We start from the raw sequence: 24,930 nt of genomic DNA, 5'->3' as shown, positions 1-24,930 counted from the left end.
CACACCAAAGTTAACTTAATTTACAAACACCACCCACAGGAACTATACACACCCAAGTTGATTTTATTCACAAACACCCCTGTGACAATTCATTCACAAGAGATTTTCCTCTTACAAAAAAATATGCATCAACATGGATCAAAATTCTGACTTCAGTGGCCATTTTATGGCAGGGTTGCAAAAAGATATTCAACGTCGACGGTTTTGACACTTACCATACACTTGTCAATTTGGTCTATTTCATGCTACTGGGCTTTTGTCAACAATTTTGAATTTACACAGCTTTCCTTTGTCATAAAAATGAATGTCCGACATTGCATATTTAATTTGACAAATTTAGACTCAGTTTGAGATTTATCGTTTCCTTATCGTAGAGATTGTTTCAACTGTCATTTATCTCAAAATAGGCATTATAGCCTTCACCTGCCAATGTTTAAAATGGACCACTTGAGTTCAGTTCACAATTTAATTCAGGTACAGCGGCACACGCAATTACAGTACAAACTTTACAGTTCACTCCATGTATTGAAAAACATTTTAAAACAATATTGCAGAATGACACAGCGATGACAAGAGAAGCATCATGCAGACACAGTGTGCACACCCAGTGAAAAAGTGGAGGGAAAGAAAGCGCAAAGGGGAAAAATAAAGTCATACTCTCCCCTAAATGCTGACTGGCCACTTTGCCCTCCCGGCCTCGCCATATCTGCACCCGCCTCGTGTGGGCTGCACGTCACGGGCGAAATCCCGCCGAAGCTTTGGGCCGGTCTCCGACGTTTGAACTCATCCTCGCACAACTGCAAAAAGAAAGCCGGCACTCAGTTGCATGCGGTTCACTTCTATCCACTTACTCATTACCTGGTTTCACAGTCCAGTCCCTCTCGGTGTAGGCTCATCCAGCAACCCTGAAAGGCAGACATATTGTGATGGTTTTGGCAAGGGGGGAACCCACTTTCTTCCTTTGCTCGCCAATCCTGGGTCTTGTGGCCTCCGTCCGCCAGTTCTGCGTTTTTTTTTGCTGCTTCTCTTCCACCTCGCAAGACACAAGCAGAAAAGTCTGGCTGCGCGGTCGCTTGCGCAGTCGCTTGCCGTCGCTGCGCGTTTGCACTCAATCAGGGCTGCACAACATGTTGGAAAATCAGTGATCTGACAGTTTGGGCCAGACCATTGCATTGCGCAAAGTCACAAAAACTTGGGATGGAAATGAACTATTTGATCTGAATGAGATCAGTTTGACTTTAACTTTAACTTGCCATCTTCTAAAATACTAGTTAGGCAAGAGAACACTGAGCTTGTTTCAATTGCCACATTTAAACATTTCTTTTGTTTCTTCAAATACATGTCTAACAGACCACCAAACGGCAGTTTTCCAATACACGTGCAGCCCCACACACACTTGCACCATTGGTGTCCAAACGGCAGCCTAGGGGCCATTTGCCACAAAAGGCCATTGGACACTGGCCACTAGGCGAGCGCCAAAAGACGACTGATCAACGGCATCAAATCTTAAGATATGCTGTTTACAAGTCAAATCATCTGTTCAAATTTTCACTCTCAGACAAAGACATACATTATTAGTATTTCATCCTCATTTTTGCTGTGTCAAGGTCAGGTTGATCAAGACACCACATGAATAACCTTCAAAATGAACAACCGTTTTGTAGCAGTAGCACAAAATATTAACACTTATCAGCAAAATGTCGTGATTGATTAGTGTTAAATGAATTTGTGTCAAAGAATTTTGAATTTGTTTCAGTATGCGGCCCTCAAACAGACGTTTGGACACCACTGGTGTGAAGAAAAATAAATAAATAAAAAAACTTTCACGCATTGACGCTGCGCAGGTTAACACCTCCAGGCAAGCAGGTCTCCCTCAGAATTTGGCTGCAGGATACTTTAGAGTGATGCCACCTGGCCAGCCGGGAAAGCGGTCCACCTCTGATCACTGTGTCGTGTCCCAGTCGCCATCTGCAGAAACATAAACAATGTCAGAAACTCAAAGAACACCCCAAGTTGAAGCTCACTTGCTTACTTGATCACAGCGGCTAGCTACTCTCGGTTGGGTCGGGCGTCCCCCTTTAGCATCCAGCCTGCAAACAGCAGAACATGCAATGAGTAGTGCGGTGTTCGCGTCATGTCTTGAGCACCCTCGACAGTGGTTCCTTGTGTGGACCTGCTTGCTCCAATGTCGCCCTACGCCGAGGGGAGAACAAACTACGCAAGTACAACAGTAGTAGGTTAGGAAAAAGATACAAAATGTTACAAGTCATATTGCAAAATTGGACCTTCAGGACCAGCTCTCTCCAACGCCGCCCTACACCGAGGGGAGAACAAAGAACCCAAGTTTGACAGTGGTAGGTTAGAAAGACACAAAATGTTACAAGTCATATTGCAAAATTGGACATTCAGCTCCACGACAAAGTGTTGTTTGTTTTTTCCGGCACCTCGTGGACCGGTTCGCTCCAGCGTCGCCCTACACTGAGGGGAGAACCAAGAACGCAAGTACAACAGTGGTAGGTTAGAAAAAAAGACAAAATGTGACAAATCATATTGCCAAATTGGACATTCGGGACCGGCTCTCTCCAACGCCGCCCTACACCGAGGGGAGAACAAAGAATGACAGTGGTAGGTTAGAAAAAGACAAAATGTTACAATAGTCAACAAGTCACATCACAAAATTGGACATTCAGCTCCACGTCAAAGTTTTATTTGTGTTCCTGGCACCTCGTGGACCGGTTCGCTCCAGCGTCGCCCTACACTGAGGGGGGAAACAGAACGCAAGTACGACAGTGGTAAGTTGGAAAGAGAAAGTGTTACAATAGTCAACAAGTCATATCACAAAATTGGACATTCGGCTCCACGTAAAAGTTTTGTATGTGTTTCCGACACTTCGTGGACCGGCTTTGTCCAACATCGCCCTACACTGAGGGGAGAACAAAGAACGCAAGTAAGACGGTGGTAGGTTAGAAAAAGACAAAATGTTACAAGTTATATTGCACAATAGGACATTCAGGACCAGCTCGCTCTCACGTCGCCCTACACTGAGGGGGAAACAAAGAGCGCAAGTACAACAGGGGTGAGTTGGAAAAAGACAAAATGTTACAATAGTCAACAAGTCATATCACAAAATTGGACATTCAGCGCCACGTCAACGTTTTGTTTGTGTTTCGGGCACCTCGTGGACCAGCTTGCTCCAACGCCTCCCTACACCGAGGGGGAAACAAAGCATGCAAGTACAACAGTGGTAGGTTAGAAAAAGACAATGTTACAAGTTATATTGCAAAATTGAACATTCGGGACAGGCTCGCTCCAACGTCGTCTTACACTGAGGGGAGAACAAAGAACGCATGTACGACAGTGGTAAATTAGAAAAAGACAAAATGTTACAATACTCAACAAGTCCTATCACAATATTGGACATTTGGCGCCAGGTAAAAGTTTTGTTAGTGTTTCCGGCACATTGTGGACTGGCTCGCTCCAACGCCGCCCTACACCGAGGGGGGAACAAAGAACGAAAGTACGACAGTGGTAGGTTAGAAAAGGACATAATGTTACATGTTAAATTGCAAAATTGGACATTCGGGACCGGCTCGCTCCAACGTCGCCTCAGACTGAGGGGAGAACAAAAAACGCATGTACGACAGTGGTAAGTTAGAAAAACAAAATGTTACAATAGTCAACAAGTCATATCACAATATTGGACATTTGGCGCCAGGTAAAAGTTTTATTTGTGTTTCCGGCACCTCGTGGACCAGCTCGCTCCAACGCCGCCTTACACCGAGGGGGGAACAAAGAACGCAAGTACGACAGTGGTAGGTTAGAAAAATACAAAATGATACAAATTATATTGCAAAATTGGACATTCGGCTCCACGTCAAAGTTTTGTTTGTGTCCATCGACGTGACGATGTCCTCCCCCAAAGGTTACAATGCGCCGTCAATGGCATTCCTAGCACAAGACAACGCTGCTCTGGATCCAGACAAGCCACAACCAATGAGCACCTCTTAAGCAAGTCCAACCATCAGACCCCCAAACACTGTCCACTCCTGCAACCTTTCCGTTGTGCACCCATGACCAAAGCTCGTCCCAGAGCTCCACACTGCCCCCTCCTGGTCACATGATCCCCACACGTCAACTTTTGCGTGCTGCACCCATAACCAAAGCGCGTCCCAGAGCTCCACACTTGCCCCTCCTGGTCACATGATCCCCACACATCAACTTTTACGTGTTGCTTGATTCTTGACTAGGTGTGGAATCGGTCCTTTCCTCATGCCATTCGGCTCCTCTTCCAGCCTGCAAATCACACATCACCATTAATTGTGCGTTGGTAACTTTAATTGCCATGAGAATATGACCACAGATGAACTCAGTTCATTTTGAAAAGCATTTTCTCTGTCCTCACCGAAACCTCCTCAAATCTTGCTTCTCGCTTAATATAAGAAAGCTGCAGTAGCCAATTTACGACTACAAAATAAAAAAAGCCAATGTCAAGAGAAAAAGTGTACATATTTAACAGGCAGTTTCGGGAGGAGAGCGTTGCATGTAGCTGCAGCATCGTATGTACAGCACGAACGACACCATTATGGCCAAATAAAATTTGTTCAAAATTACTCATCGGCAATGCAAGTGCACAAGCCGGAACATTTTCCCATCCGCCGTATACTTGCGGCATCGTATCTGCAGCAGGAGCTGCGCCATTATGACGGAATAAAGTCAATTAACATCTATACAAATAGCTTCATTAAGTTTATGTTAGCGATGCAAGTGCACAAGACGGGACATTTTCTTATCCAATCGCAACCTACCTGAAGTCCAAACACGATCCAAGTCTGCAGTCCAAAATAGTTGGAATGGCTCAGGTGTCCAAAAAAGGGCGCGTATGGGCGGAAACCCAAAATAAAAAATGTTTGCAAACATTTTTTAGGTATGAATTTTTCATATATCAACCTCGAGTAGCCCAATACCGAAAGTGGACGAATATTAGATTTTCATAAGAATTCGCAACAATGTTTGGCGAAAAGCACATCTAAAAGTTTGTATGAAAACGTCGAATAAAACCCCACTCAATCTTCAACAGAACCAAGAAACAATTTGTCGAACAAACATTTGCACTCAACCCCCAATAAAAACCACCACGTGGGAAAGAGGGGAAAAAAAGAGCTGTCCAAAAACCAAAGAGCCCACCGTGCTACCTGCAGCAAATCAAAGTGAACTGTGACTTTACTGTGCTTTTCTCGAACGCTGGAGCTGTCCTCAACTATGAAAATCCTGCAACAAGCAAAAAGGCATCGTGAGAGCCGCTAACAAACGACAAACATTTGTTCGGGAGCAGACCTACCTGAGAAGTGGCCACGCGGGTAGACGCCATTTTGCTCACCTGTATTTAATGACTCCTTTCGTGCACACCGGCCTGCAATTTACCAAAGGACCTGACGTCACGTCCGCCAATCCATGGCAACCTTCTTCTCCTGCTTGCCCAACGCTGCTTTGCACACGAGCGCCACCAGGTGACTGCTTTGACAACCTTGCAATCATTGCAGAGAGAGCGCGTAGGCTCGGCCTTTGTTCCAGTTTTTAATATTTACATCAATTGCTGACCCACTCACTAAACTGATGAATCATGACGTCTTTCCTCAAATTTTTTTTCATGATTTAATTTTATTGATCAGCCACAACCGTTTTTTTGTCCATTCAATCGAAAAGAAAACAAAATGCAGCTGTCAAAGGTTTGTCCCGTCTTTTGAATCACTGCCATTCTGACCACAGGCAGCGAGCGATGCGATCAATTGGAAATGAACCTTTGAACGGTTTCAGTCTCGTTTTGGGGTTAGTGATAAAAGAAAAAGTGCCTTCAGGTGATTGATATGACTGAAGCTACTTGTGTCTTGTGAATTGCTGCATTCTAGTATGTCCACGTTAATAGATGAACACAAAATGGCAGCCGTTTTGCCTTCAAAAACGTCCATCAGAAAGAAAATAACCCTTAAATAATGAGGCATTTTCTGTTTCGCGTGTTTCTCCTTCAAACACCTCTTTTCATCGTTCCCAGCGACAGACGATGGCGTCATTGTCGTGACCAGCCGCGACCGGCTCTCACCTCGGCCGCGCTCCCTTGGGACACTGTGTTTGGCTAAAAGTACCCTTGGGGGCGGGCTGCTTGGGTCAGGACTGGATGGTTCCCTTCAGGTACCACATGCCGGCATAACTGGTGCAGCATTCCTGATTCAAAAATATATATTTTTTAAAATTATATACAGATGAAAGAACCCGATACCCGTCTCGGTAGAAAGTGCTCACCTTGAGCAACCGGTCCACGTCAGCCTTGGGGACTTCGCCAAACTCCTCATCGAGCCGGGCTTGCACTGCGCTTCGTTTCACGTGGTACGATTTGGTGAACATCTCGTAGAGCAGGCGCCGGTGCTGCTCTCACCCCAGGGGAAATAAATGAACTTTTAATAAAAATTAGCTTTTGATTACTTTTCTTACAGTGGAGCTTGTCCATCCCATCCTTTCCGTTTACCTTGTCCACGTCCTCTCCGGTTTCCCACAAGCCAAAGACCTTTTGCTCGTCGGCAGAAGCTGTGGTCAAAGCGGGGAACTACATTTAGAGGAGAAACAGTGTTAGGTTTAGGCAAGGCAACGATATGTATTTATATTTCATTTAAAGCGCAACTCAATGTGCTTCCCACAAAAATCGAAAAGCATTAACAAATAGAACCCCTGATAACATTCACAGAACAAAATAAGCTACTTTGAAATCAAAATTGTTAAAAGAATGTACTATTGACGTTTAAACACATTTGCAACCAAAAGATTTAAGAACATTTCAAAGCAAACAAAATTCAAAAGTAGTAGCTTTCTGAAATTACTAAAAGAGAGTCTGGTGAAATTGGATTTTTTTCTAAAAGCTTAAAAATACGCACAGGCACCATGATCCGTTTGCAGCGGCTGAGCAGCACGGCGTCCTGCAGCATGTGGTCCGACACGGGTCCGAAAGGAATGCGCCCCGCCGGCACGGTGGCCAGGTGGAGGCTGAAGAGCCTCTTGAGCTCATTCAGCGTCAAAACGGGTTTCTTCCCGAAGGTCTCTGTCACAAAGTCCAGCAGTCGCGGCGAGGGCGCGTTACTGAGGGTGCCGCCGTTTACGCACTCCGTCCCGGCGTAGCCGTTGAGCGAGCCGTTAGGGATGCCCGAACAGGACGGCGGAGGAGAGGACGTGTCCATGGGCTCGGGCTCGCCGTCGCTAGGGGGTTCCTGTTTGATGGTGACGTCGGAGCCGCTGCTTCCTGCTCGCTTGGCGTCTAGACCCTTTTGGAGAGAAGTCTGCTTCTCCTGCGCACGGTCCTTGGCCAACTTGAGACGCTGCTCTCCACTGATGTGGACCGGCGCTGTGAGAGCACACACCCAAAGCTTACGATACTGATATTCCAAATACCATACCGTGAGAATCTGAATCAGCTCTATTGTCCAATTATTTGAATAAAACAAAAAGTGATTTGGCTCCGGTATTTTCAACTCAAGTGTTAAAGAAGCCGCAATGACATTTACATTTTTCTATTCACTTGTCACTGATTATACTGCGTGAAGCTGCTCACTACGCACCAGGCTGCGGGGAATTCTTTGGCACAAAGTCGTCCTTTGAGAAGTGGAAGACCTTTTCCAACCTTGAAAGTCAAGAGACCAAAAATATAAGTTGAAAGAATTTCCTCGGGGAAAACATGTGGCACGACCCACTTGCTCTGGATGCCCTGCCACAGCATGTGCTGCCGCTGGGCCACGTCGGCGTGCTTCTTGACAAAGTTGGTGTCTGCGGGAAGCAGGAACTCCCAGCCGCGGTTGACACGCGGCACCGCCACCTGCTCCAGAAAATCCTTCACGTCCTCTGGAGGAAGCTGCAAAGAGAGGAAACACATTTACATTACATTCACCTGAATCATTCAGTTTGAGCATCTTTTGTTTTGTTCAGATTGATTTCTCAAGGTAGCCACATAAGGCTAATTAAATCGCCAGGGCTTACTTTAATCACGGCCGCCACTTCCTTCCTCATCAGGGAGCGCTCCAGCGTAAACCGCCACATCTGTTAAGTAAAAAATATATATATATCAGATCACATGTTATGAGTGAGGTATGGAGACATGCAGATAATTCCAAGGCTTCACAAATGTTTTCAAGCAAACTTAAACAACGTAAAAATTCTTCACCACAAAGTCTCGGCTCCGACAAAGGACATCCGCTGCAACGCCGCTGTGCGGACTGCACGTGTTTTTGGGATACAGGACGTCACTGAAAGGACACACCGAAAGCTTGAAACCAAGCCAGATCTGATTGTCATTGAGCTAGCTGGGCCTTGTTATACCTCTTCACCACCCAGTTGCCCTGGACTAGCAGCGCCACCTGCTGGATGCAGCGCAGCACTGCGGTAGAGTCGGTGCCTGACGCCAAAAGGCCCATCAGACTCGCAAACTGGATCACCTTGACTGCAGACATTGCCCACAGGGACAAAGACAAATACAAGGCAGCAAGCGGGATGTGTAACTATCGTATTGTGACTTGAGACTGTACAAATATTCAGAAACAGTCCCTATTGTCTTGATAACGTAAATGCACGCGATCGCTAATGGCATTCATTTGTGTTGTTCGCTCACCGTTTTTCATCAGCGTCTTAATCTGCTCGCCCAGCGGCAGTGTGCGCAGCTGGGCCATGGAGAGCACGTTGCTCGGGCCGACCGGCTTCACGCTAGGGTGGAGAACAAGACGGCGGGTGGTGAACATCCTTGTGCCAAAAACGACAGTGAGAAATAAAAGATGAAGACTTACACTTTTTCCTCTGCTAGAGGTGGCATCAGCATAGTAAGGTACTCCCTGAAGGGACAAAGAATTTTCATAGTTATCGCAACGTACAGAAAGTCATCCAAATGAACAATGATGCTGTATTATTTTGTTTTCTTTTTATGGAGACATCAGATTGTAATGGATCTCCATTTTATGTTCAAGACACCAGTATAACTATTGAAAGGTCTGCTAAGTTTATATAACGACGGCCTAGACCTCATGTATTTGATTAATACTGTGGAAGAGAAATATCTGAGTTGAGTAAATAAATGGTCCAAAGGGCACATTGAGGAAAATCCACTCCGCAACTTAGACGTAAAAGACGTGTTGGAGAACTCACTTGGGCGTTTTAACCAGCTCAGTGTTGTCAGAGGTGTCCACATGCTGACTGAACAAATACTGACGTTCATGTTCCGACCGCCCGTCCTGAAGCAAAACAAAATGGCGGACGTATTAGTAGCAAGTCTGACGATACTTGGCGGCTACTCGTGGTGACGTGTTACCCTGACACCGTGATACTGCAAATGGATCCACGGCTCTTCGGCCTGCTTCTTCTGGAGGAACTCATACGACTGGATCCTCCTCTGCCGCGCTTGCTCCGACTCTGGCCGAGCATACCTCACCTGAGGGCACGAGGGGGGTCAGGGTGGTTGCGAAGTTAGATTGTGACAAGCTTTGAGTTAATGGGGTGGCACTTGTTTGAACGCGAGCACTCACCGAAACGGATTTGGCTTCTTCCTCGCCTTCTTCCTGGGATGAGTCTCCACCTGTGTGGAAGGGAATACAGCAAATGGAAGAAAAGAAAAAAGAAATAGAGGGGCGGAAAAACTAAAGTGGTACCCTCGTTGTCCGCCTCTCGCTCTCGGGTTTTGTTATCGGCCTTGTCCAGGTATGCAAAGCTGGGCCTCATCTGCAGGATTCCTGTCAGCGGTGTCAAGTGAAGCTCACCTGTGCACAACAACAATTCAATCAAAGCTTTTGGAAGAGTTAATCAGAAAGAACCAAATGGTTCCACCGAGTTTTTTTTTTTTTTTTTTTAAGAAACACAACAAATTGAGACCTTTTCGAAAGATGCCAGCGGCGTATCGGGAAGTGTTGGTGGTGGCCTGGATAGACGAGAAGGTCTGATTGTCCATCAGTTTCCTGCACAAAAGACATCAATGACTGAGAATTGACTTCCACTACCTCCTAATTGCTGTTTTATTGAATACAATAAGAAAAATAATTTTGTTCAGTGACACCAAAGAAAGCATGAAAATACACATGGTTAGAAATTTCCTTAAGGAGTGGAAAAGGGCAATTCTGTGTTTCTGAATTGTGCACAGCGACATCTAGTGGAGATGTTTCAGCATAACACACGACACAGTCAAAATGCTCGCTAGCAAGGTAAACTCAGCGCTTAACATACACTGAATATGTGTTGCTTTCCTCATAGCCAGTGCCGTCCACGTTCAGTGCAATCTGCTCGCCCTTGCTGCGGCAGTAGTTGGGGCTCTTGGTGTCAATACCCATCTGCAACTCCACCTAACAAAAAGCCAGCACCACAATTAAGACTAAAGGAAATAGTTTTAAAGTAAAATCAGATTTTCATTTTACCCGTTGTTGTTTCGTTTTGATCTTAGCAGCCAGAATGTTGACATCGTCATAGGTCATGGCGGATGGTCGCACGGGGTACTGAAATGCGAGATAATTAATGATGATTATAATTCAGCTATCAGCTATTTTAGATAAAGACCTTCCATAGGCCATGGCGGCAACTCATTTGCATGGGATGCAATACCAACTAAACCTACCTGGAGTAGATAAAGTTTCTCTGCAAGGCTTTTGGCGAGATAGACATCGATCTGCAAGGGCAAAAAAAAAAAGTGATCAGTGCCGCTTGACTAACCAGCAAGTGTTTTTGATTTTCCGCTGAGCACATACCTCCTCTATAATGGGGTCGTCGTCATCCCCGCTGGCCATATTTTAGGGAAGGTGATATAAGGAGAGTGAATCCAACCTTTAAAAGAGACATGTATTATTATTTTTTTAACAATTAAAAACAGTCTCTCTGCACAGAGCAATTAGGTGTCGTTCATGATTACAGTAGACACTTATTTGAAAATAGGCAGACACAAATTTTAGGATTTGTTTGATATGGGGGACAGATAATACAGAGCACCAAATATTTGCGCAAAAAAAACGTCCAAAACTCAATTTTCCATGTCAATTTCAAAAGGAGACAAAACCGCTTTAAATGATCATTTCCCGCATATCTGTGGGCAGCAACAGCGCAAACAATGTTTCAACTGCAAGGAAATCAACTACTATACGTGATAAATCTGTATTTTAGTCTAATAATAACATTTACGTGATGGCTCAGGGCTAAAATGCTGAGGGAAGCAGGTAAACACTGATAATGATGAGGTCAAAATGATGATGCAAGGCCCCGTAATCGAATTCAAATTACATTCCAAGGTCTAAAAACATTTCAACAATCTAACTCACAACCCTGGGCAGCGATTAATACTGATTCTAATGCTTTTTGAATCATTATTCTCCCAAAATATATACATTTTGAGGTGTGTTAGCACAATAGCAAAACACAGCAAATTGTCCAGAGGGCCTGTACTAAACTCCGTCAAACTAGTAAAAAAACAGGTAGCAAAATATCACACCGTGTGTATTTTAAAACCAGCTGCACGAAGACCACGTAAAGTTTTATGTTTTAGTAACATTCGTACACGTGACGAATGAGTTAACGTTAAAGTAGCCACTGGTTAGCAACTTTAGCCTAGCTACCTAGCTTTGCCTCACACACGCCGGTTGAAATAACATCAAGCTAGCGGACGGGGCCTGCTTTTAAGCGTAAATTAGCCCTCCCTGAATATTGTACCATCGTGATATACGGTTACCTGTACTTTGCCGAGTGTGTTGAGCTATCTCAAAAACGTGACATCTGTCCGACAACGCGGACAGCACAGTGGAAGAAGCACAAACACACATGAAGTGGGAACCATGTTGACTCGATTCCACATAAGACACGTGGGGAGCGGAGACGAGCCCACAATGCAAAGCGGGTGATGAAATATTAGAATATAAATTTTGTCTTTTGTTTATTGTATCCGTGAAAACTTGTCAGAAGCGAGGGGGGGGGGGGGGCTATTTTAAATGTAGAAATTTAAATGTGTGTTTTCAATAGATACGAATCCAAAAGTAATGGCAGCGGTGGGATTCGAACCCACGCCCCCGAAGAGACTGGAGCCTTAATCCAGCGCCTTAGACCGCTCGGCCACGCTACCGTTGAATATAACGGGATCCAAACAAGTAATAAAATCGCGCAAAACAAAATCGGTGATTTTTTAAAGCTAAAATAAAATCCTTATAATAATTGTCATTAGAGGGTTTACCTGCTGCAAAAGACATATTTTTTGGTTTGTTCGACTTAACGGACAAACCACAAATTTGCCCCAAATTCTACAATAATTATGCACCTTATCCATCCAATTTCTGAACATTTCCTCACTAGGATGACAGAATTCATAAAATTCAATGCAAACTTTATTTTTTTTACAGTCACATAAGTAATTACTGTTTTCATACACACTCTTCTAATAGTAATGTGTTAGGTAAACAATTGCATTGGATTTGGCTCCATGAACGACATTCACAGAAGACAAACTCAACATGGAAATCATCTTTCCCTCAACAAAGAGAATCTTGCTCAGAAAACCCGATGATGCTTAAATGCTGGAAGGCTTAATTAAACATGCAAACTCGCAAAGCACTGTTAACTAAAAACCTGTTATATAAAAAATGATGTAAACGCAACTGGTTTTGGGTCAGGCGGGACACTTGAAGTGCTTTTCTTTTGTGGTAAAAGTTATTCCTCTACTAGCGCCCACGCCTCTTCGGCTTTCATGTAGTACTGGTTGGCCGAGCGCCCTTTCATGGCCTCCATGGCAGCTTCTGCGGCTTCTGTAAACAGGTCACCTGCAGGGAAAGATGGGGTTCAATCTTATGATCTTGGTGCCAAACAAGTATGTTCAAGTAAGAAGCTTCATATAGTGCTTTGCCGCCATCTAGCGGTATGTGTAAGCAATTGTAAAAGTTGACTATATTGTTATGGCTTCTCTACGTGGCTCTCACCTGCTTTCTGTGGGTCTGCCGTGAGGTTGTAGCCCCCCACCATAAACATCTCAGCCTCCCTGGCCAGCAGGAGGTAACGAGGCTCGTCCTGCATGCCGTCGAATTCGCCGCCCTCGTCGTGCTCATCCATGTTCAACGCGCTGTCGTACCAGCGTATTGCCTCCTGCCAGTCCTGATGTCTGTTGCAATAAAAAAAAATAAAAAAAGTGAATGCAACGAGGCTACGTCGATAGTCAAGAAACATTTTGCACCACTCAAGAGTTTCCTCTAGAGGGCAGTGTTACAACATCTTCACATAGGCCTCAATGAGCTCTACCCACCTGTCTGCCGACAGATTAACACCCGTGTCAAAAGCTCGGGCCAAAGTGATCATGGATGATCGGTCGCCTGCTTCGGCAGCCTGCAGGAGATACTTGAAGCCTTTCATTCTGTTTCCAGCGTTGTCCTAAAAGCGACGCAACAAATTTAACGGTCAAACTAAGGTCAGAGAGAAAAGAGACAGGACAAGGACGTGGCACCTCCAGCTCCATATTGGGCAGGATGTGGTGGGGAAGCTGCAGGCAGCACTGGCCGATGGCCACGATGGCCTCCAGTTCGCCGCACTGGGCGGCTCGCTCCAGATGAAACATGGCCGAATCCTCATCCCACTGCTCGTCCTTCTCGCAGAAGCGTCCCGCCTCGTGGTAGCGCACCATGGCCAGGTGAACCTGGACACCAGCAATGTTCAAATCACAACACCGTATCTATATTTTTTGGGGACCGTGTGGACAATTTTTTCTTAGTTTTGTCTTTTCACCTTTCCAAGGATAGACTGCCCTATACGCTTCTGCATTAGCGAGTTGAGTCGCTCCATCTCAGTGGCAACGCAGGAGGATCTGTGCACGTGAGCGCGGGATGAGTGGAAGAAGCTCCACTTTTCTTCCGTCAGCTGTGTGGAAAATGCACACAGACATACACACAAACAGTTTATTGGCGACTTCTCAATGGCGCCACCATCGATGAAGCACTCTCTACTAGATGTACCCCTCTACTTGATTAACTTGAGGAGCACGTCGCAGGTATGAATGGGGAGCACACACACATGGCAACAAAGGCAAAGACACAACACACACACACAATAACGCAGGAGGAAGATGGTTGGTTTGATTTTTTGGTATGTTACAAGTGCAACCAAATATGTCAATATGGATCAACACTACATGGACAAAAGGTTATGGAACGCATGCTTTTTGTTTGAATTGAAGTTCTCCTAGGCTCTCTGTATCACAACCAGCGCCCTCTAGTGCACAAACAAGGGAGAGGTGAAATGTGATGACAATCAGTCGATTAAATACAGCACACCGGCGTCGCGTATGTTTCTTTACCCGTCTGACACTGTCCTCGTCCGACTCAGAATAATGTCTTTGGTAGTGGTGGCGGGCCTACGGTGTTTTGAGATAAGACATGCATCATAAAAACGACTGCGTGTGGAGAAAAAAAGAGAGTAAAATACACAACTGCGGCAGGGTTACAAATTCTGAACATAAATACGTCTGTGTTGGATCGTTTACCCCATCTGGGCGGTCGTTGGGATCTCCCTCACTTCTCTTCTCGCTGGGGTATCCGCTGTCCCCGCCGCTGTCCGACTCCTACACACATAGACAAAAAAAAAAAAAAGTGAGACTTCAGCACGCTGGACTCCACCATAAAAAGTTGAATCTGGTTACCCTGTGTTCCCCTGCGTTGTCGATTCGTTCCTGCTCGTACATCCCGGTGAAGGATAACCCTGCGAAAGCTGACCAATAAATGTGCATGTTCACTTCCTGGAGACATTTTGGGAGTATTGAATAGTGAAGTTCGAACTGACTTGACATGATCGATTAAATGAGTCCTTACTGGAAAAATAATGGCTGAATTAGCAATAGTTGGGATACACACCGGCCGGAGACCTTGCCATGAAGGCGGGCGCCACCAGCGGGGAGCAGGGCACCGAGTCCGTGTCGCTCATGCTCTCGTCCATTGACGATGTCTCGGACAGGCGGGACAGCAGCGGCGGCGCCCGGCTGCCGGACATGGTGCGGACGCGAGGGGAACCGCACTGCTCCTCGCAGCCTCTCAGCACCGTCTTGGCTGATTTCTAACGTGAGAGAAGGGCAAGGTGAGGAGAGCTGAGGCGGGTTGGAAGCTCCGAGCAAGGGGCGGCCGCCAACCAGAAGTTTGTTGGTGCAGTCCAGCTGCTGCCTCTCGGCCGGGGACAGGTCGAAAGGCGTCAGGCCCATGCTTTTGCAGATCTTGTTGCAGAGATGAGAGTGGAAGAAGAGCGCCATACCTCGCACGCCTGGCCACGCAAAAGATTCTTTGAATTTACCGTATCTGATAACCTGATGATAAAAAGTAGAGAGACGTACCCAGATTCCCGTCGCCAAAGTCAGATCCCTTTTCTGTGTGAATCTGAGGGTCGGTGTAGAGATCACCAACGCCCTGGATGTCTACTACGATCAGTTGGTGGCCAGAACGCTCAAAGCTGAAGTGACTAAAGGCCTGACAACAGATCAGATTGAAAGATTCACAAATGGCAGAAATATTTGGCAGTTTTGCCATCAACTCACCTGCGGTGTCAGTCTGATGTTGTCGTCCCTCACAAAGCCTGAGTTGGAGTTATACTTGATGTACTTGCCCTCGATGTAATGCTCCAAGTGGAAGAGCGGCTTTCCAGGCCTCTCGGTCATCTCCACCACGCACATCTGCATGATGTCCACCTGGCCAACGTATGGAAACATTTCCAGATGTTACGGCCTCCTCTGCCTCAAAGCGTAATTTTGTCACGAGGTCTCATCTACCTGTTTGGGAGGCCTGTGGCGATTGAACTCCTCACCCCAAAGTTTAGCCTCCATCTGGAGCCGGACATCTTCAAAGTAGACATTCCGGTCCACCGTCTCCATGTAACGCTTGGCCACGTAGTTGCAGGCAGTCTTCCAGTTGTGGCTGTGCGAGAAGCTGGACAGCTTCTTCCTGAGAGCCGAGACCAGTTTTACGGCTTTAAAAACATAAACATGGGTGCTCGACTCGTTCCACTTACGTTCTGAAGCATTCCCTCATGGCTCCTCTGCCAAATGGCTGTGTTGGAGATAAGGATAAGAAGTCTTAAGTAGAATGAAACTGCATCTTTCTTCATTGATAATTGATACCTGTGCAGCCATCTTGATGTGGACTCGGTCTTGGGCCCACTCGCCTGTGATGGCGTTATACCTGCAATGCATTTTGATTGTTAAAGCATATGCAATAAATAGCTGGCTACAGCAGAAAATGGATGCATCTAATATTTTTAATGCACAAAAGGGTTGTAAGTAATAAAAAAAAAAAGCCAGTCAATATTTATTTAAAAAAAAAAAAAACACACTGAAAATGGCATGATGTATATTTTTAAAGCATCTGACTATAATGGAAAAAATGTTGTATTTAGACAAGTGAATGGAATAATCTCCAAAGTTAATCTTTGCCACCTTCCGTGTATGCGTAGCAGCAGGTTAGCGTGCCTGTTTATCTTGGCACTGATGTGAGCTTGGGGAATGAGTTCAAAATGGAGGAACTCAACTCCACAAACATTTCAAGTCTTGTTTTTGCCTTGCAGAGAACACAATGTACTCTTTGGCTCCGCGATACTAAAGTGGCCATTAAAAAAAAAAAAAGGGGAGCAGGAGGAGAGCACATGAATAGCCGCCACTCCTTCAATTTCTCCTTCTCGGAGTGGCTTATACAAAACATTCAATGTGAAATAAACTCCTCCTGCATTGTGCGTCTGCCAAATACGTTTTGTGGCGCTACGTGTCTGAGCCAGATGCGAGCGTTGGGCTTCGTCTCTTTTCTCATACTGGTTGTAAGAATGTAAAAAGAAATTAGGTCAAAGGAGCAATTCTATTTTTACATTGTAAATGTACTCATTTCCTGTTCACAAGCGAAAAGTGTCCCAAAATAGCACTTCTCCTTTTGCTTGCAAGAATGTAAGCAATAAAGGAGATCAAGTACATGTAGACAAGATGATGTCATACCCTTGACTGGTAGCACAAACTTTTCAAAATGTTCTTCCCACCTGTAGCGCAAACAGGGTTCGGTCTCTTTGTCCTCCAGGTGAAATTCGGCCCAGGGGTCCGGCATGGCTTTGGCCTTCATAATAGCGTTTTTCCATGTCTCCTGTCATAACAAGCACATGACATAAATTAAAATGAGCTTGTATTTTTTTAAAAGTGTGTTCAAAGTGGATAGAAACTGATTTTTAGACATTTCTAACTTATTCCTGTAATCTAAAAAACTAAAGTGTTGCACTCTTTTGATCATTACAACGCCAGATTGACTTTTTTTTTTTTTTTTTAATGAGTTGGTTTGGTGAACTTTAAGACACACCAAGATAAACAAGCGCAAGTACAACTTGTTTGTATTGGTCTAGGAAGCATGTTGGATGACACGTTGTGTGAGTTCTCGCAGTCATCTGCACCCGTGTCCGAAAATAACTTCCCTAACGGGCGGGGTTGGTCGTTCATCATGTCAAGTAAGTTCATGCATTACCGCTCGGGGGCAAGGCGCACGTCTCCCTCGTACGTCGCCACGTTCACTAACTAACTACTAACCCTATACGAGTGGATTTAATGAAGTGTCAGTTCCCAAAAATAAAGATGAGAACAGAAAAGAGAAAAATATGAAAGGTTACAGGAAACTAGACATCCCAAAATAGTGAAGGACAGTCGGAAAGATGATTAAGATTCAAGAGTATCAGTAGTGAGAGGACGATACAGAATAGTAATTTAAATTGTATAACATACCCGTGCACTCTCAGACAAAACGTGGTACGAACCTTCCGCCAAATGCTCTGTTTGATTCTATGTGGGGGGGGAAAGGTGGAGAAAACGCACCACTTTTCATCAGCAGAGCACAAAATGCAACAAGACAAACTTTAAAACTTCAGCAAAGCTACACACACAAAAACCCAGACACATTTTGTTCCTAGTGACAAAAAAATCCCATTGAAAACAATGAAATATATTTTGTCTAGTGAATTTCATTTTTGTGTCCACTAAATGCAAAGCATGCAGCAAAAAATGTCACACTTTCTAGTATATTCTGTGTAGGTGCTTTCTTGTTCAAAACTTTTTTAAAGTGGCTACAAATACAAAATATTTTACAGCACTTTTGTGTATTTTTTTTTTTCCCCACTAGGGACAAATGAGAATCACTTAGGATTTAAGATGTATGACGGGGGCGACGGATCCTCACCCTGTACAAGAATTCTGTCTTGGGCAGTGAGTTTGAAAGCTGGTGGTTGTTGACTATGTTCTGCATGTACTGGCAGATGTCTCGGACAGGGTCGTCCAGGATGGAGCAGATGAAAGCGTCGTCCTCCTCACCGTCATCGTCGTCGGTGAGCGAGGACACCCGATGTTTGGGCGTACTCCTTTTATCCGAGGACCTGCTGCTACTGCCCTCCTCCTCCATGCTGAACATCAGTTCGTCCTCCATCGTGTCCACCGATGTGCTAAATTAAAAAAAAAAAGACTACATTATTGTAAGTGGTGGAACAGCAACAATTAACTTTTATTAGTTCACCAGACTGTGCAACTTTCCTCCCCATTCAAAGCATGCAATATATTAATAAATGGTAAAGGCGCTGTCAGAAATTTCTGTGGCTCCAGTGAAGGCCCTCCAGCATTTTATTTGATATTCCATCTACTTCAGCCCCCCCCCCTCAAGACCAAATATGGCTGCAGGAAGTAAAAAAAAAAAAAAAAAAACCTGAACCTAAGAACTGTTTAATAGAAAGAGCATTCAGAACACAAGCTAAAATGTCCAAAGAATATAAATAAAAGGGCATTCAGAACACAAGATAAAATGTCAAAAGAAGATAAAATAGATCGAAAAGGAAGTAGTATATGCAAACATGGAGTGATATGGGAAAACTCCACCCTGTTGTACCATTCTGCAAGCTGATTCTGCATGTTTTGAATAGTGTGCTGCAGCTGGGACAAAATTTGACCATGCTTGTCATGGATACACTATATTCAATTGCAAGCATACTGTAAAGGGAATCTCCACACTCCATTCGAAACGGGCATCAAGATTCATCCAAAATGAAACGCATGCGTTAAATGAACCCACCAAACCTGGATCTTGACAGTGTGACAGGCGTTTGTTTGAGCAAGCGCTCTCCTCGAGTCGGAGGGGGGGGGGGAAGAAAGAAAAAAAAAAAAACTCTCTCGGCGATAAGCTGTCACGCAGTTTGACGATTTCTCCCCGACGAATTCCTCCCGGCCTCTCCTGCGAGCCCTTTGGGTCCCGAGGCAAGCGGTTCGATGGGAGGGCTTCTCCACCAGCCGCCACACCGATATGGACCGTCCGCACGTAACAACAGTGTTCAGTGACAGCCCCGCCCCACGCAGTCTGCAGGTTTTTCAGGGAAAGGACAAAACAAACGCCCCCACAAGAGAGGCAGTCATAAATAAATGCATAAATAAATTGATGCAATGGAACCTATTTAATAAATTCAACACATTTGACATATTTTATACAAAAGGTGACACTTTTAAACACCTACCATCACGGAGAGATGTATAATTCGAAACCCGGAAGAGCTTTGTATGGTGTCGCGGAAATGGTCGCACATGTACACTTGAAAGCCAAGTAGACCCCCGTCACTTTGCAGTTGTTGTATTTTTACACTTAATCGTTTTTTTTTTCAAAGCCTTTGTCTAAGAAAATCCCTTGATGCCCTGCCTCGACAGTGTCATTTCAACAGACACCATTTGCCTCGACTTCTGTCTTTTCCCTTGCTGCTGCTTCATTATATTTCGGATTTGCGGATTCGACACATAAAAACGTGGTTACATTGTGAAACGAAACCATTCGAGTTTTAAGTCACACATGTAACGACTAATATTTGCTTACTTCACCGTCCACGGTAGCGTGGCCGAGTGGTCTAAGGCGCTGGATTTAGGCTCCAGTCATTTCGATGGCGTGGGTTCGAATCCCACCGCTGCCAGTACATTTTTCTACACTTGTCCAAAAAAAAAAGAAACATATAAAGGTAAACGTCTAAACTTATTCGATTGTTGATGAATAATACTATTGTTACCATGCTTTGGACGTAGCTGGCTATAGTAAAACTATGTCATTAAAAGTAATGCAAAAATTGGATTTAAAATTCATGGACATATATTAGGTTATAATAGGCCATTATTTTGTGGTGAATGGCTTCATTTGAATTGAAAAAAGAACAGATTATCCAGGTTGGCTGTAGATTGGGTGGAAAAAAGTTCAAATATGTGAATATATAATAAATACATGTCATTTGTAACTTAATTTTACTCCTATTGATTATAATTGAGAAAAAAAAAAATTAATTAAATTCATTTAATTTATCTTATTCAACAATTTGTTGATTTATTCATTGATGTGTAAATGATCAAATAAAAGTTCTTCTGTTTATGCTTGTCTTTCAAGAGATTCTCAATATAAGAGACTTTGCAAACATTTTACAAGCCCCTTTATTGTTTATTCTTCAAGCACTGACGGGCGACAAATTGCAATTTCCTGATGGCCAGTTGCGTATCTTGGGCCGATATGCCCAGATGCCACACGGCTCTCACAGAATTACGAAAATAAGGGTACATGAGGACTTGTACTCCCTGGCCCAACGCGTCTTCCTCTCCATCTCCGACTTTGGCCATGCGGTCGCAGAACTCCGTGGGACTCAAGGCGGGTTCTTGGATTCCGAATCGCAGAATGTTTGTCTCCACGGCCGCCATGTCCACGGCAAACATGTGCGGCTCGCACGTTTGCAAGGCTGTTAAGGGGAAAACATTTTGCTGTCATGGCGACAGATAGCAGGATTGTGTGCGGGTTCTCAAAGACACCTCGAGCGAAGGTTCTTGCGTTGTCATGATCTTCCTGTAGTCTTTCAACCATGTCCAGCAAAGACACTTTCCCTGCCGCTGCCAAAATGCCGACCTGACGCATCCCACCCCCCAAAGCTTTACGGCACCTCACCGCCTGGGAGATCAAATCTCTGGGCCCAGCCAGCATAGTTCCTACCGGGGCACCCAGTCCCTGTTAAATTCACACACACAACTACCGTAATTTCTTTCTAGGATTAGCTCACCTTCTCATGACTAACAAGTAAATGTCACCTTGGAGAGACACACGCTGACAGTATGTGTGTGCTGCAATATGTCCGTCGCCGGGACCCCCAGTGCCACTACAGCGTTCATCAGGCGCGCGCCATCCATGTGCACTGATAGGCCGTGTTTGTCGGCCAGAGCTCGTACCTTCGGAGAGAGAACACACGTGGATGTCGAGGAGCCATTAACCAAAACGGCAGCTAACTCATCTGCAGTTGCATAAATAAATGGATAGACTCGCACACCTCTTGCAGGAAGCGAAGCGGCATGACACGTCCTCCTTGTATATTATGCGTGTTCTCCACGCAGATAAGTCTCGAACGGGGGTAGTGGGGGTCCGGGTACTCGTGGCGGATCTTAGATTCCAACTGGTCCAGGTCGAAGGTGCCGTCAGCGAGAGTGGTGGCTGTCGCGGCGTGGACGCCGGCGAGCTGTGTCGACATCAACATAAAAAGCCATGCATTCAAAAAAGACGATATAATTTGCATACACAGGTATATTATGTAAATATATGACATATATAAACACAATTAATCTAAATTCAGTTTACCTGAGCGCTGCCTCCCTGCTCGTAGATGTGCAAATGGGATCGGTCCCCCACGATTATCTCATCGCCGCGCTCCCTGCAGTGCACCATCACTATCGTGACCGAAGCATGATGGTCATTTAAACCTCTATCCAGACCCCCCAACCAAAAACTAAAATATTTGAGAATAAAGTGTTTCAAATCACCTGCGATGAGGTTACTCATTGTTCCCGAGGGGACAAAGAGCGCTGCCTCCATTCCAAACAGGTTAGCTGCAATTTTCTGCAACTCTGCAATAAATAGGCCAAAATCCTTTTCATGCATGGTAATACTATGTGATGTATTTGGAATGAAAATGTGCCGTAATAGTAACAAAAGATTACCAATTATGTGAAAATAAAATGAAAATAAATAAATAGATAAATAAATAAATCCTGCTCATGTTTTGCTATTTATTTACTACTAAATTAAAAATCCTAATTTCATAACGGTAAACAATTAAAAAGATAATCATATATATTCAGGCTTTCTTTTTTCTTTTCTTTTATTAAATTAAAAATCTAATTTAAATAAATAAAACCAAAACATCAAGGCTCGTTTTTTGTTAAGTGATAGTTTAATACACAAGAAGAGTGTTCGGTGCTAGCTGGTTACCGGGCTAACTAACTCGTAATTGGAAGCTACCGTTCACTGTGGGGTCTTCGCCCATCACATCGTCTCCGACTTCGGCCTCAGCCATGGCCCGACGCATTGCTGGTCCTGGTTTGGTCACCGTGTCGCTGCGGAGGTCCACAACCCGTCCATGAGTCGCCCTGCAGGATTCGGATGGTCCGGAGCTCCCGCTGTTGTAGTAACTTCGTTTTCCGGCATATGGTAGAGCGACGACGCGACCCCAAAAATGAAACTTACAACAAAATGTTTTGAGGGACATTTCTGCAGCGTAAACAGTTTGGAAAAATTGGGATTGAACTTTGGATCGATTCCATCGATAATCATTTACTTGACCTCATGCAGGACGGTTAACGGATGCCCGAATAGCTGGTCAAAATTGCACGTGTCAATATTGTCCACTGGGTGGCGCCATATACTCGTTATAATATACAAACATACATAAGTGCACACGTACTTGTATGATACAAAATATATATTTTTTAAAATAAAATATTTGTATACTAAATGTTCCAGCGTAATGTTAACATAATAATTATAACACTAAAATGCAAAGCAACCAATATTATGCATTATACAGTAAAATATACAGTAATCCAAGACAATGGTTTTCTGGGTTAAAACTATGATAGACGCATGCAAATAGTGTTTCAAATGTAATTTGCTGCACTAAATTAAAACCTGGTGACTATAGTCAGTGGTGTGGCTCACGAGCGCCCTCTATGGACCATCTGCCATCGACACACGCGCACTGACTGCAGTACAGCTGCTCATGTCAAAACGTCAACTGGCGTGGGACTCGTGAATCCACTGGATCAAATTCCAGTCGCACGCACGCACACGCACGCACACGCACACGCACGCACGCACTTCCCACTCTTGTGCGATTGTAATCACTTGATAAGAGCGTGTGCGCGCGCACGTAGTGCCAGTAAACGGGCGTCTGCTTGTAATATAATGGGCCATCCAGCTGCGTGACGGCTCACACACTCGAGTCTTTGTGGCCAGCGACTTTCATGGCACACAGAGAAAAAATATTGAATAAGGCAGAAATGAAGCAGGAGAAATATTGACCCCTTTCTGGGAAGAAGCAATGACGAGACGGCAACGCCTTTCCAATAACCATAAAGCCTGTTGGGGGGCTTGAAATAGACCCACCCACCCCAGCCCAACCCTTCATTGGTTCTTTCACTATCAATTGCCGCACAAAAGCAGGTGTTTATGGGAAGTCTTCACACACACACACACACACACACACACACGCACACGCATATCGAGGCAAAGATGCTCTTTGCTTAAAAGGTGTTGACATCAATGCTTGAGACTTGCTCACATCTGGTTTGCATTAAGCTCCGATTCACCCATCCCTCCTCACTCACCCTTCCCGCACTGAGACTTTTCAGGGTACTTCCCAAGGCTCCATAATTCAGGGTGCCCAACCCTCAGAATGTGTCACCCGTCCAGTAAAGTGAGGACTGTAATATTGGGACACACCAGAAAGTTCTGCACTTTGCACAGTGATTTTGATTCCTTCATTGCGTCACTTACAAATGGGGAATTTTTTTTTTTTTTTTTTTTACACTCCTCCCACAATTTGAAGCATATAAACGCTACATTATAGTTTATCCCAATCCAATAGTGATGAATGAGCTGTTCATTTGCGGCGGGGCAAAAGGATGAAAGATATTTCCATGGAATCCTTGAAGCGCTTTCCTCGCAACTACTTATCCACTTCAAGAGGAACAAGCGTCTCATGGCAATTTTGTGAATCATCTTCATACAAGCAGCCCGTCGTTTCCAGGAAGCACGTCAGTACCGAGGTTAACCTGACCTTGCGGGTTCCTGCCGCTCATTCAAAGATGTCCTCCCTCCCTCGCTCATTCATCCGCCACCTTGAGCAAGCTCTCATTCAGTCGTTCCCCTCACCAAACCTTCGCTTTACCCTTTCTGTCACCTCCTTTTCACTCATCAGTCTCCCCCACCATCGTCACCCTCCCTCGCTTTCTCGCTGGGAAGTCACGTGACTTCTCTGAAGCCGAACCCTATAAACCAGCAGTACTTGGGGGGCTCAGTCTCTGTACCACACAGTGATTGGCTCTTGATATGCACCACACACACACACATACACAAAGGACCCCCTGTTTTCTTCTAACGGGAACACGAAGCGTGACCCCCTCACGTTAAGAAAGAAGAAAGGGAGGAGGTGAATAAAAGTTTTCGGACTGGGATGCTCTGTTTGTTTTCAGTGGAGTTTCCCGGCCTTCCCAGCATCCCGGATGGTTTTCATCCCACCGTCGCGAGCAAAGTTCACACACACGAGAATATCGGGGAAAAAGCTACAAATAAATCGGAATAGTAATGCGGTTTAAGCGAGAGCGGTCGCTGAGTGACCGCAGCGAGCTGCAGGTCAACACTTGGCGGCGGCACAAGATTGCGCGCGTTCAACGATACATCGTGTGCATGCTCACCATATGGTTTTTATTGATCCGCATCCTTATTATACCCCCCCCCCCCCCCCCCACCCGCCTCCCTCACTTTGCGCGCGCAGAGATGGCGCTGAAGGAATGATGGAATGCTTGGAGGGTAAATCTCCGCTTTCCTGGAAGCCGCTCGGGCTTTATCAGAAGCGGCT

General features: G+C 45.0%; 3 protein-coding genes, 1 long non-coding RNA gene and 2 other non-coding genes across 14 annotated transcripts; 1 reads left to right on the top strand and 5 right to left on the bottom strand.

Annotated features, from left to right (window-relative positions):
- Nucleotides 1-5,511, bottom strand: LOC147039702 (uncharacterized). Of its 4 annotated transcripts, XR_015063303.1 has the most exons (7): nt 5,339-5,511; nt 4,806-5,268; nt 2,033-4,293; nt 1,853-1,968; nt 953-1,033; nt 859-905; nt 1-797 (listed from the first exon to the last, which is right to left on the bottom strand). It is a non-coding gene; the product is annotated as an uncharacterized LOC147039702 (long non-coding RNA). The 4 variants fall into 4 exon arrangements; XR_015063301.1 differs by having other exon boundaries at nt 953-1,968; nt 5,339-5,503; XR_015063299.1 differs by having other exon boundaries at nt 859-1,968; nt 5,339-5,503.
- Nucleotides 5,512-5,624: 113 nt separating this feature from the next.
- On the bottom strand, nt 5,625-11,873 carry polr3e (polymerase (RNA) III (DNA directed) polypeptide E). Of its 2 annotated transcripts, none has more exons than XM_085903624.1 (21): nt 11,489-11,632; nt 10,755-10,830; nt 10,625-10,675; nt 10,428-10,505; nt 10,240-10,355; nt 9,892-9,974; nt 9,672-9,779; nt 9,549-9,598; nt 9,335-9,454; nt 9,172-9,257; nt 8,817-8,861; nt 8,645-8,736; nt 8,356-8,476; nt 8,201-8,282; nt 8,017-8,076; nt 7,734-7,891; nt 7,602-7,663; nt 6,924-7,387; nt 6,521-6,598; nt 6,298-6,420; nt 5,625-6,219 (listed from the first exon to the last, which is right to left on the bottom strand). In XM_085903624.1, exons 2-21 carry the CDS (start codon nt 10,791-10,793, stop codon nt 6,163-6,165), a joined length of 2,073 nt encoding a protein of 690 aa, XP_085759750.1. In that variant the 5' UTR covers nt 10,794-10,830; nt 11,489-11,632; the 3' UTR covers nt 5,625-6,162. The 2 variants fall into 2 exon arrangements, with proteins under 2 accessions (XP_085759750.1, XP_085759749.1); XM_085903623.1 differs by lacking the exon at nt 11,489-11,632 and adding an exon at nt 11,726-11,873 and having other exon boundaries at nt 5,626-6,219.
- Nucleotides 11,874-12,030: 157 nt separating this feature from the next.
- Nucleotides 12,031-12,112, bottom strand: trnal-aag (transfer RNA leucine (anticodon AAG)). Its single transcript has one exon. It is a non-coding gene; the product is annotated as a tRNA-Leu (tRNA).
- A 95-nt stretch (nt 12,113-12,207) lies between these two features.
- Nucleotides 12,208-19,685, bottom strand: eef2k (eukaryotic elongation factor 2 kinase). 5 transcript variants are annotated; one of them, XM_085904497.1, is made up of 20 exons: nt 19,522-19,685; nt 19,086-19,367; nt 18,207-18,465; nt 17,756-17,812; nt 17,029-17,129; nt 16,127-16,187; nt 16,018-16,055; nt 15,779-15,950; nt 15,548-15,697; nt 15,347-15,479; nt 15,149-15,276; nt 14,877-15,075; nt 14,666-14,724; nt 14,510-14,587; nt 14,324-14,380; nt 13,756-13,887; nt 13,478-13,666; nt 13,280-13,404; nt 12,960-13,138; nt 12,208-12,803 (listed from the first exon to the last, which is right to left on the bottom strand). In XM_085904497.1, the coding sequence occupies exons 3-20, from the start codon at nt 18,447-18,449 to the stop codon at nt 12,694-12,696; spliced, it is 2,211 nt and encodes a 736-aa protein (XP_085760623.1). In that variant the 5' UTR covers nt 18,450-18,465; nt 19,086-19,367; nt 19,522-19,685; the 3' UTR covers nt 12,208-12,693. The 5 variants fall into 5 exon arrangements, with proteins under 5 accessions (XP_085760623.1, XP_085760620.1, XP_085760622.1 ...); XM_085904494.1 differs by having other exon boundaries at nt 14,666-14,733; nt 19,522-19,684; XM_085904496.1 differs by having other exon boundaries at nt 14,666-14,733; nt 19,091-19,367; nt 19,522-19,684.
- Nucleotides 19,686-19,883: 198 nt separating this feature from the next.
- On the top strand, nt 19,884-19,965 carry trnal-uag (transfer RNA leucine (anticodon UAG)). The gene has a single exon. It is a non-coding gene; the product is annotated as a tRNA-Leu (tRNA).
- Nucleotides 19,966-20,576: 611 nt separating this feature from the next.
- Nucleotides 20,577-22,887, bottom strand: tha1 (threonine aldolase 1). Its single transcript, XM_085904611.1, has 6 exons — nt 22,314-22,887; nt 21,836-21,919; nt 21,654-21,742; nt 21,349-21,534; nt 21,113-21,250; nt 20,577-21,032 (listed from the first exon to the last, which is right to left on the bottom strand). The coding sequence occupies exons 1-6, from the start codon at nt 22,558-22,560 to the stop codon at nt 20,577-20,579; spliced, it is 1,200 nt and encodes a 399-aa protein (XP_085760737.1). The 5' UTR covers nt 22,561-22,887.
- Between the last annotated feature and the right edge of the window lie 2,043 nt (nt 22,888-24,930).

Source organism: Syngnathus leptorhynchus, chromosome 22 (assembly GCF_054491065.1).
Source record: "Syngnathus leptorhynchus isolate UIUO chromosome 22, UIUO_Slep, whole genome shotgun sequence".
In the NCBI taxonomy this organism is placed as follows: Eukaryota; Metazoa; Chordata; class Actinopteri; order Syngnathiformes; family Syngnathidae; genus Syngnathus; species Syngnathus leptorhynchus.
Note: the sequence above shows the minus strand (reverse complement) of the source record. Positions and strands in the feature narration are given on the sequence as shown.